Source organism: Bradysia coprophila, unplaced genomic scaffold, assembly GCF_014529535.1.
Source record: "Bradysia coprophila strain Holo2 unplaced genomic scaffold, BU_Bcop_v1 contig_350, whole genome shotgun sequence".
NCBI classification, from domain to species: Eukaryota; Metazoa; Arthropoda; class Insecta; order Diptera; family Sciaridae; genus Bradysia; species Bradysia coprophila.
The window spans coordinates 12300598-12312320 of NW_023503608.1; the positions used below are offsets into that span (position 1 = coordinate 12300598).

At 35.4% G+C, this 11723-nt stretch overlaps 1 protein-coding gene across 9 annotated transcripts; it reads right to left on the reverse strand.

Annotated features, from left to right (window-relative positions):
• Nucleotides 1-1597: 1597 nt before the first annotated feature.
• On the reverse strand, nt 1598-11723 carry LOC119081065 (tubulin polymerization-promoting protein homolog). Of its 9 annotated transcripts, none has more exons than XM_037189786.1 (4): nt 5208-5322; nt 4117-4188; nt 3588-4002; nt 1598-3520 (listed from the first exon to the last, which is right to left on the reverse strand). In XM_037189786.1, exons 2-4 carry the CDS (start codon nt 4140-4142, stop codon nt 3338-3340), a joined length of 624 nt encoding a protein of 207 aa, XP_037045681.1. In that variant the 5' UTR covers nt 4143-4188; nt 5208-5322; the 3' UTR covers nt 1598-3337. The 9 variants fall into 9 exon arrangements, with proteins under 9 accessions (XP_037045681.1, XP_037045679.1, XP_037045680.1 ...); XM_037189784.1 differs by having other exon boundaries at nt 4117-4505; nt 5208-5314; XM_037189785.1 differs by lacking the exon at nt 5208-5322 and adding an exon at nt 5031-5144 and having other exon boundaries at nt 4117-4318.

Genomic DNA, 11723 nt, shown 5'->3' on the forward strand with positions numbered 1-11723 from the left:
TCCCGAGCTGTGGCCCAATAAGTGCTTTACGGTTTTTCGACGATATCTCCGGACATTTAAACGTTAAACTTGTAAGTGATACGTCAAATAAAAGGTATTTACAATACCGATCGACAAAAAAAAAGTTTATGGAAATCGGATGACCGACTCGTGAGTTAGACCCCTTGGTGTGGAACAGGCACAGGGCGGCAAGCAGTTTTTGCTTGTAGGTCGGCCACATTTGAACATATTTCGTCTGTTTTAGCTTTATTAGATAGGTATTGACCGTACCAATCAGGGAAAATTTTTTTAATGAAATTATGTTCTCCGGAGCGTGAGCTAGGTCTCTTGGAGTGAGCTCTTATCTGGCTACTCAGAAGTACAGTGAACGTGGTGTATTTTGACAATATCTCGAGTAAATTTTGACCGAATTTCATGAATTTTTTTTTGTTTGAAAGGTATTAACGAATGTAAAGCGTCGGTACTATTTCCGGTCTCCTAACAAAATGGCTGCCGGCGGCCATATTGGATTTTATTAAAAGTGATATATCTTGGGAAAAATGGTACTTAGAGAGTTTCTAATAACATGGAAATAATTTGTTAAGTGTGAGGGGTTTCAGGGATTCCATATATGGACATCTATATATACCTATATACAGCTATATTGAGCTATATACAGGCATATAGAGCTATATAATAGCATATATTCCTCTGTGAAATGTTTATTTATAGTGAAATATAGTTAAATATAGCGGTATATAGCTGTTTAAATAGGAATTTATGAAATTTGTCTTCGTACGGGGCTGTCTATATTGCCTCCGGCAATTTAGTTGTATATGATAACAAGGCAAAGAGTGGATAATGTAAGTGATTTTAAAGGGAGAATAGTTTTTCAGCAGAGGAGAAAATGAAGTAAGAGAAATGAAGAGTTTCACATTAAAGGCTTTTGATACGAATAGGTGTTTCGTACGGGTCGGCGTTAGCTATGTTTTTAATTTGGAAATTGGGAACTTGTTACGGATTATCATCTGTTATCGATATTTGAAGAATTAAAGACAATCTCTGACCAAGATTCGGTGGTAGAAGTAGAGTAAAGTCACATGATTCTTCGGATTGATGGTGTCATTTAAATAGAGAGCACGCTAAAAAAAACGATTTTTATACCACCACTTGCTCATGCATGTAGGAAAAAAATTGAAAATGTAAGAACCTCACGCTTTGGTGTGAGGCCTTAAACTCTGTATTCTTTAGTTTGATTCCAAATCTTTTACTTCTTCAGTTTTAGATAACCGAGAACAGTAGTAAGAGATCATCGCTTATTTTTGTCATTATTATCGATAACAGATTATGTAGTTTGTGAAAAGTTGCTATACTTCTATGTTCAAACCGAGCTCTATGAATCTTGCATAACGAAGGCAAATTGAAAACATACCACGATAGGAGATTGAAATAGATCCATTTTGTTAAGCAGTAAACTGTAACGAGCAATTTTGCGGTACTTACCATTGCAATCTGATTTGTAACATACTTTAAAAGTGTTCGTGTGTTTTCGGCCTAATCGGACGTATCATTACAGACAGATTATAAGTAAGGTATCGAAAGTGAGAAATTCATCTTATTCTTTTGTTTTATACATTTATTTTGAATTATAAATAATTTTCTTTTCTTTTTTTTTAATATGCAATATGTTTTCATGTCTTCATGGAACGTGGAAGTACACAATCTAATACAAAGTGTTAAAGTCATAAATTGTTGATTACATAATTAATGGATTTTCTTTCATATTTAGGACAATATTATATGATTTTTTGTTTCAATTTAAAATGATCCAAAGTTAATGAGGTATAAAATATATAGGTTTTTGTGTTGTCATTTTTGTATTTTTGATTTGTCAAATTATTACACTTTTTGTTTTGATTCCGTTTCCTTTACATACGGCCCTTTTGTACAATGCATTTTTTGTACTTCAGAACTTCCATTGATACATTCACAATCCGTAATTTTTTCTCTGTGTGTTTGCAATGCTGTACGTGCAATTTGCAACGAAAACAACGAGAATACAAGCTGTTCATGAAGATGAAAATGCAGACCAAGTACGTATATGATAATAATTAACATAACATCATGGATATTGTGGAAGAACCTCGTTGATAGGAAGAAATTGAATGGAAATTAACTGTAATCATATATGCCGTAATCGTAAATATATTTTGTTTACGTATTAAGACAGGGTTGAGATTTTCCCATACTTTCCTAAATATTCCAACATTTTTCCAAATTTTCACATAAATATTTTTTGGGAAAATTAAGGAAGATTTGGGAAAATCTGGTAAATTTAACAATTGAGCTTTCAATGTGTTAGCTAATAAAAAGAATTTGAGGCACATCAACATTTTAGTATTTGATGCAAAGTCTTTGAGACTATCCAGAACTCATTGTTTTTATGGTCCCTATCCGTAACAGATGAGTTGCCGTTGCTGAAAGATATAAGATTCGCTCAAGTTTACCATTATCCATCACTAAATGTGATTTTTTTTATAGCTAAAAAGTTGAGTGAAATCTTCTTTCATGGAGGAACAAATCGTGAAATTTTAAAAATTCAGAAAGAAAATGTATTGGAACTAAACAGCTTCAAACATATATATTATCCACACCACGCATTGTTGAATCAAAATAGGTCACAAATAGGTCTAAGATCTAGAAAGAATTTGAGTAAAAACTAGTTTGTGTGAGAAACGTGGTGGCCATTACTGTAAGACTCGCAGTTCAGATGCTACTACTTCAAGATAATTGCAGTCGGATATGTTGTCCGTGGAAACGAGCTGTTGTTAGCATTGAGACTGTTCAATTGAGCTAGCATAACTGATAACTAAATATTTAGGCCACCTTTTTAGTGCGTAATATGGAAAGTATGTCACAACAAGGCCTCAACCGACGATCCGAATTTTGTCAACCTACATGTAACGATTGAAATCGAAATAAGTATTGAAATGATTTCATAAAGATGAGTGTTGCACCCTTATCGTTAAAAAATTATCAAACTTCAAGGAAATTTTGATATTGTGAGAACAGATAACTGAACAATATTTAAAAACACAACGAAGACTAGTTTGCATTGTTCGGAAAACTTAATAGTTTGATCACAAAATAACGCTACTAAGTAAATTACATACTCAAAGCAGTGTTAATTCTTAGCTACACATGATGCAAAATCAAACGATGAACATTCACGCGTCGTTTTTATATTTTCTTTAATAATAACCTCCCCACCGTCGTCATCGATATAAATCTTAAATGTCTATGAGTTGAAGTGTTGAATTATAAAAGTCAAATAAAAAAGATAATTTCGGGATGACTTTTAATGTCCCTTGTCATATGTATCCTTGTGCTGATATCCGGACACATATCCAGAAGCATCAACCACATCTTTACGCCCCTGAACGCCTTTTCCTTTGCCTGTTTCATCGAATCGTTGTTTCGAGGAACCAGTGTACTTGGAGGTGTCCGTTAGTCTCTCCACAGCAGCAGCTGCTTTTCCCGCCTGAATTAGAAATGCTTCAATATCGCATCCAATGTTCGATTTTAATTCATTATTGTATAGCACTTACACTAACTTGAAGAACGCCTGGTGCACCACATGTGGCCATTTTATTTTTAATCTCAGCCAAGTCGACTTTCTTCGTCGTTGCTAAGTCTTCCAAGAATTTATTGTAATCGGACAGCGACAGTTTCATCGATTTCAATTTCTTGAAATGTATGGCCGTGTCAGTGGTGGTGATTTTCTTATCAATCACTTTCGCCTGCTTCATCCACTTATCACTTTGCGACAGAGTGATGTGTTTACCGTCCGATTTGGTATCACCAAATTTAGAGAATACTTTGAAGCTCTCTTTAAAATCACCTCCGTCACGCGGCGATGAGCCATTGCTTTCGGCAGCACCAGATTTGTTCGCTTCGTCGATGGCCAGCTTGGCCAGTTCCACCTCGGGAGCACCATTTGTTGAATCGGACATTATGACAGATCTGAAAGATGGAGAAATTGGTGAAATTAGTAATTTGGATAAAGTGCAATTAGGGCAGTTAAATGGGTTAAACGGGCTTTGAAGAGTTATTATTTTTTGGTTATCCAATTATTACCTATGTACTGCTACGTGTGAATACATTTGAACATCCAAATTTAGATATAAACTTGAATTGATTTTATGAACACTTAATCAAAGAAAATACGTTGTTAGAATGTCCGCAGATATCTTTTTGTTGATTAGTAAAAAATGACCAGAGTTAATTGTTTGTCCAATATTGAAATAATTCTCAAATCACACACAGAAGCTGTTAAAATCTTTCTAGGGAAAATGTTGTAATAGACTGACTCATTTATACACAATATATCACCACAATACGTCGTTGCTAGTCTCAGTAATTGATTGATTCAGTAAATTGTGACTCGGATTTTTTCTCCGTTATTTTAAAAATCGTGCTTTCAGATTACAATAGTTCGTTGTGCTAATGACCATCAATTTATTGTGCTTAAAGATGAAATATTAGAACTTTGTAATAGAGGTTTATAATAGACAATTTATCTACTTTACCGATTTATGTTCAGTATAGTTAATTATTAATGAATGTGTATTCTGAGTGTCATGTCATCGTGTCGAATAGTAACTAATCATTCATCACATTAATCAATTACTTATTTTACCCCTACGGTGATACTAATCTTGATCCGAATCTCCAATTATACACGCTTCGTTCATGTATTAGTGTACCGGTGAGTAGGTAGAAAACTGTTAACGTTATTATGTTAACACGCACTATTGATTTTTGTAATAGATGAAGGTGTCAAAACGAATGAGTAACAAAATAATTCCTTTATCAATGAAGCTAAGGTGCATTTTCAAGCTCAAACAAAAGCCGGTTGCCTTATCTCAACCCATGAAAACTCAAATTGAAGCACTTGTTAGATAATGTTAGCACTGAACAAAACATTGTAAACTTTATTGGTGCTTGGAATTTCTTTAACTGCATATAAAGAAGTAAACAACACGATTTACAATCGAATCAGCTTGATGTTTTATATATGCGCACCAAGCTGTACTTAATGGCTAAATATTTGTGAATTATTTCGGTAATTTATTGGTTCTATCACAAACATGCGAAATTCAACTAAAAACCAAAATGAAAATCGCTAATCATTTGACGATTTCGATGGAACGAAAATGATGTCATACTTTTATGTTTAGATGTATTTTTGCGACACAGTGCTATTTTGTGCGCGCGTTTCTTTTTCTACAGCTTTATAATATCTACACCGCGATGAGGAAAATAATGTGTGTGTGGCTGGTGATAATGAAAAACTGAATAAATTTCGTTATGCAGATATATTACAATGAATTTGCAGCTTGAATGCTTTTAAATTGTGATAGTAAGAGCTTCTCAGAATGCTTGTAGAACTGGTATCTACCAATTTTTATCAATAGTGTCTGAGTAAAAGATTGTTTGAACTTGTGAAATGTTTTTGCTGACAAATGCGACATTAATTGTCAATATCTTTTATTATCAATCAACTTAAAGTGCACATATTAGATCATTCAATTTTTGTTAGTATATACGTTGCATGAAATAAGATTGCGATATGGGTCTATGTCTACAGTTTTTGATAAAGTTTATATTTGATATCACTTTCTCTGCATATTTCATGAGAGCAACCACAATATAGGATTCATTTTAATATGTTTATTGGCATCGCGACGACTAACAAAAATTAAGTTGAGTCTGGATAACCTGACGAGATGCCGAGCAGGAAGCCACTCTTTTGTGATTAACATGGTTAATCAGTTTATCAGCAACATAATAAATGTGAACATGCACGGTTTTTCAGTGGTTATGTGGTTAACCATGATTAACCACCATATTTCACGATTAATTGTAGTTTGCTGCAAATTAATTGTATTCAAAAGTGTAAGGTAAAGTTAACTTTACTTAATGACGGCGAAGATTTAAGATTAGATTTAATCAGTTAGGGTGATCATTTCTGATCAATGACGACGAAGCTATACCTCAAGTTTCTTAGTATAATATCTTGTTAGACAGTTTCACCCTACTGCTTTGCAATGAGACACATGATGGAAATGGCTTCATGTATGTTTACCGACATCGCCTCGGATCGTTAAATTTTACACAAGAATTAACCTTTTCCTTTGTGGGCTGGCTGACAACACTGCAAACGTCAACAAGTGTTTTGTTTCTGTGTCTGAATTTAATTATACTTTTTGTAGTCAGAACTGACCAGAAAAACATTTCTGTTGACTAAATCTCAGTTATGAAGTGCCACGGTCGCCGGTAAAGTTGGAGTTCTCGTATGATCATCCAATAAACCAGCGTTTTCGTGCGGCTAATGATACGGTGCTCGTGTATAAGCATACCAGTGAAAGACAGTGACAGCTGGATCCACCAGAAATTCACGACGAATATTTTGAGAACGTGTTTCAGTGAATTTTTGGACGCTGTAAGCGGAATTTCTTTGCGGAGAGACATTAGGAAGGCTTGTAGAGATTGGTACTCTTCTTAGTGGTGTGTCACTACCAGGACTCTTAGTTGCTTTGCCTCACTCGCCAGCTTTGTCCTTCGGCTGGTTTATGGTCTAAAAGTTTACTCAATTATGTGGCTAGGTCCTATTTTGCTTCTGTATGAGTAAAATGATCCGGACTATTCATAGAGCTTAGGCTTTCGGGCTATAGAGTGGACAAGGTCGACGGATGGATTAGTGGTGTTATGCTGCTGAGAGATGCTAGTTTTTACCGGCTTTTATTTTGATTCCTCGCAGAGACAGCATACACTCAATCAGTGTACAGCTCTCTGAATTTATATCCGGAGAATGTACTCGATGTTGTGCAAAACTCTTTGCAAAGGGACGATATGGTCGCCGTGTCGGGTCGTTGTGCTATTCAGTAGTGTGTCATAATCTGGACAAGCTGTCATCTTACCTTTTGCACCGAAGGCCCTCTTCTCAATGGTGGCTGGTTCGTCAGTCTAATTTGGAAGTAAGGGCTTTTGGGCTAAATAGTGGTAAAGTTTGGCGGTTTGGCCATTTGGTGGCACACTATTGAGTGACGCTTCTGCCTGGCTCGGCTTTTATATTGGCTCACTGCAGAGAAAGCTTACGTTCGAACGGGCTAGTCTGATGAAATATGAGACTGGACCAGGTTAATATCGAGCGGAATGTAAATCACAGGCTTTGTCAATCTCAATGACAAGGACTGTGATTCGGGCGACAATGTTGCCTTACTTGCTTTCATTAGTGTAAGGCCTAAGGGGTGAGATGCAGCCGTCCTCCCAGTGGCTTTCTGACAATCACAATCTAATGAAGCGAGGTTGACGCCAGTCACTCTTTGCTTTCTGCCCTAGAGATTAGCTGATCATTTTGGTACCTAATCATAGGGATCAGTTTGCTCGCCTGGAGTGGCTCGTGTAGAGCGTAAGGTAATAGGTTGAGAAGGAGTTGAGGTCCTAAAAAGGGCTTCAAGATTTTAATGATGACAGGGTAGCACAAAGGATCCCATGATCTGTGTGCATTGATCAGAAATGATCACCCTAACTGATGAAATCTAAAAACCTTTTCCTTATTTGTCCCATTGGTATTCTATTCTGTTTCCTGGTTCAAATGCATCGAAACGGTAAGGTTCGTCTGTAGTTTATAATAATTTCCTTAGGTATCTGTGTATAAGATATAACTGTTGAGCCTCGGCGATTAAAGAAAAAACTGTGGACTGACGCTCTTGAATTCTTAACTCTTTCTCTATTTATCCATTCATTTCATCAGACACAGCAATACCTACTGAGTCAAATTAGCCAGAACAAATTCTATTCTCAATCACAGCAATAAATTCTTACAATACTCACATTTAACAATGAGCAATAAAACATGATTTTTGATTATTTTTATACTCACAACTGTAACTGTAAATATTACTTAAAATTTGATTTTAATTAATTGGTGTAATAGCCTAGGCGGTCTATGGGTTTTGGTTTTATTTATTCATTTTTATTGTTCATTGTTTTTAAATAAAAAAAATTTACGTTACTAAAGGAAGCACAAGTCAGAAATTGATGATAATGAACAGTTGACTGTAAAGATAATGGTTATACTGATCTATATAAAGATATCGCAAATGTATGTCAGTGGAAACATTTCATTATGATTTAATATGAAGCGTCTTTACTGTCCAGTATGACTATGTGGTTATACAGTTATAAAGAAATCGATTAATTTCTTCTTCGTTAAGCACTTTTCGCTATAATATTTCTTAAATGAAAACCTATGTCTATGGCAGTTGGTCTTGAAACGAAAGTGGTTTCTTATTACGTGCAAACACATTTTTTCGTTAAGAGCTTCAACTACGATAGTTATAGATACAACGAAAAACAATTTATAGAAATTTGCTAACAGAGGAGATGTTCCGTAGTTGTATATCTATTTCTATTACTCGTTCTCTGGTTCACACCTTTTATAAATGTTATTCAATTCGTATAGAAAATTAGCTATACTTTCTTCAGTTAATGATAGTTCATATTTTATCAATAAAGTGAGAAGTCACATACAGTAAGAATGTAGGTTATGCGAAAAATAAATCATTAAAAAACAACAGTGCGTTCTTCTGCTTGATATAAATTAACGTTGTCATTGGTAGCCATAGGTTTCTATCGAAAATAACAGATTTTCTTTAGAAACTTTTAGCGTTTCGTATTTTGTAAACGGCATGCGTATCGCGATATAATGGTTCAATATTTTGACTTCTTTTGTTTCGGTGTTTTCAATCCTATATTGCAAATAGCTATTTTGCTAACTAGTTAGTAAGTGGGGATATTTTTCGCAATAGATGTGAGATTGCCGATACGAGCCGAGGGCGAGTTCGGCAGCACATTGTATGCTCAAACTCCCGTAGCAACAAGATTTTATGAACAGCAGTGAGATCCTCATTTTTTCCATATGGACAAAGTTTTCATACAAAATTGTACTCTATTTGACGGCTGTCACTCGATGCTTCCAGTGTGTTGACAATAGTAAAAAAAACATCCTCCAAACATTTATGATCTCGAAACGCCAATACTTATCATTTGAATGAAGGCTCTCCTCTCCGAGTTTCGTTTGAAATTGAGAGAGACAAACATTCTAAAACCAGCCAATAATCTATGAAAGTTTAGTTTTACCAATGCAACTCAAGCATGAGGGGTACTCTAAATACAGTACTGAAACTGGACAGTGTGTCATAGTAGAACACTGTAAAAACATTTCCATGCAAAATAGAGTACTTTCTGCAGCTAACCACTATGATCACTCATGCTTGAAGTGCGTTGGTTTTACGATATTATTTTTTGTCACTAGAGCACTGCGCCGTTCAGCCGATAGAGAGTTGGCGGCTAAAACGTAGCCGACACCCTTCGGCGGCCGGCTAGTATGATATTTATGGCGGCTAGCCGGCTCAGCCGGCTGAATAACAAAATTAAAATACAGTAGAAGAAAAGTGAATACCGTTAGGTTTACTGATTTGGGACTAGTTTTGGATTCCACACAAAATTTGTTTAACCAATAAAGGACTAATATTTCATATTCGGAATTTTTGGTAGGCACACGATCGCCAGTTGAAATGAAATTAATCTAGGTCCTCTTTTGTTAAACACATTTTGTGTGGAATCATTTGGAATCCACAATGAGTCCCAAATCAAAATACCTGACGATATTCACTTTTGTTCTCCTGTATTGCTACAATCGAATCAAATGTCATAGAAGTACGCAAGTCAGAAGACAGTTACAGAGATATTTGTTTCTTATGGATTAGGCGAAACCGCTTCCATTCAAAAAAGGAATGAAACATTCAACAAAGGCAGCTGTTTAAGCTGATCTCACTCGTACTACAACTACAACACGCGCACGTTTTACCATTTCACATGTAGTACATTCATGACTTTATTGTACTGCCCTCTACCAGTCGACAGGTGCGTACACAATTCTGTAAGCCAACGAAAAAAATTGCTGCAAAATTCTCCCAAACTGTATTAAAACCAAAACTTTCGCAAGCCATCTTCCGCCGCCGATTTTTAACACGGCTGAGGCGGCTGAGAGAGGTATCGGCGGTGGTTCCGGCTGATGTGCTTTTTCGGCGGCGGCCTCGGCGTGGCTGAACGGCGCAGTGCTCTATTTGTCACATAATGCTCACGTATGAGTACGAGTAGGAAAGCCAATGAACAAATCACTGACATTTGACATTTTAAAAACTACTGGAAACTTCAATTCTACACAGTGACTGGTTTTAGTATGATATATACTGTAAATGTGACCTTCTTTGCAAATCTAATGTTTTATACAAAATCCATTACATCATCGGTAGGTCTCGGTGTCAACAAATAGTTTGCTACTAATGCAAACACTTGGAAGAGTCGTTTGAATTTGTCGTCGTAGATAACAGGTTGAATGTAGTTTGTAACAGATGATGAAACAAATGTTTTTTTTTAGATATATTGATAATATCCTCATTGATCCATAAAAAACCAAATAAATTAGACGAAATGTCGATCCTACATCCATCAGCATTTAACCAACGTATTTCGTAATAAGACCCAAAATGTACCCAACGAGTCATAATCGAATTCCCGCACAATTCATAATTGAATTGAAACAATGAAGTGTGGGTACTTACTGACCATCACTAACATTTACACTACGCCGTTTATAGCATTTAATTCACCATCACATATCATCAAATATGCAAACTAATAATTATACAATTGGATGAGGCAATAGAAAATCATCTCCTCATTTCGTTCGTATGGGTTACACACTGACGTTGATGTTTATTTTTATTTTAGATGATGGGACACCAACACTCATTTTGTTAGCTAATCTCAAAATTTCCACTAAACTTCCGGTAAATATATAATGCGCATGCACCTATATCGATCGAATGGTGGTGTATGAATGTTCCTACAGGTTTCTCACTTCATCTCAAATATGCTTCCCGATTCCATCTCTCATTGTTATTATTTTTCTGGGTTTCTATTCGCTGGATGCTAACTATAGCATACTTTTTCTCAAAGTGTGTGCATGTTTGTAAAATTATGATTCGATTGGTATTGAATTGAAGGAGCTTATATAGGACGTTTATACAGATTTTACATGAGATTTTCATCGTAATTCATTTTTCCAGTTATGAAACACGACGACCGTTTTTCTTTGTGTGATAAAATAAAATGTAACGGAATGTAAAAATTCCCTGAGTGCGAAGAGCATGGATGGCGTCAGAAGTTTTTGATAACATGATGTCATTTTCACTAAAATAAACATGTTATCCAAACGCTTGTTCGCTCATAATTGAATTTTTTTTCTATTTTATTTTTTGTTGCTTTCGATTGTGTAATTTATGTAATCACTCTATACCATCTTCCAAATTATCGCATAGAGAAATATTTTAATGAAATACACAAAGAATTACCTTTTGCTATTGTATTATGTTATATGTAATCCAAAGTAGCGCGATGTGGCAAATTGCAATTTGATTCAGTTAACACTTTTCACCAAGCCACTATTCAATATCAACTTTACAAAACACCTTTCCTAAACAGCACAGTTAAATGTAACTATTTCAATTAATTGCTCATTATCTAATGCGATCCACGAAGATTTTCAAAACGTATCTATTGTCGACCGACTAGAACACTGCCACAAGACTGAATACAGACTAATGTTTTGA

Excerpts from the sequence above, each read along its gene's own strand:
- LOC119081065 (XM_037189781.1), bottom strand. The coding sequence starts at position 5,004 with ATGCAGTTAAAGAAATTCCAAGCACCAATAAAGTTTACAATGTTTTGT. Across the intron at positions 4,003-4,909 it reads TTCAATTTGAGTTTTCATGG|ATCTGTCATAATGTCCGATT; the intron begins GTTGAGATAAGG and ends TCCATCTTTCAG. Across the intron at positions 3,521-3,587 it reads CAGGCGTTCTTCAAGTTAGT|GCGGGAAAAGCAGCTGCTGC; the intron begins GTAAGTGCTATA and ends TTTCTAATTCAG.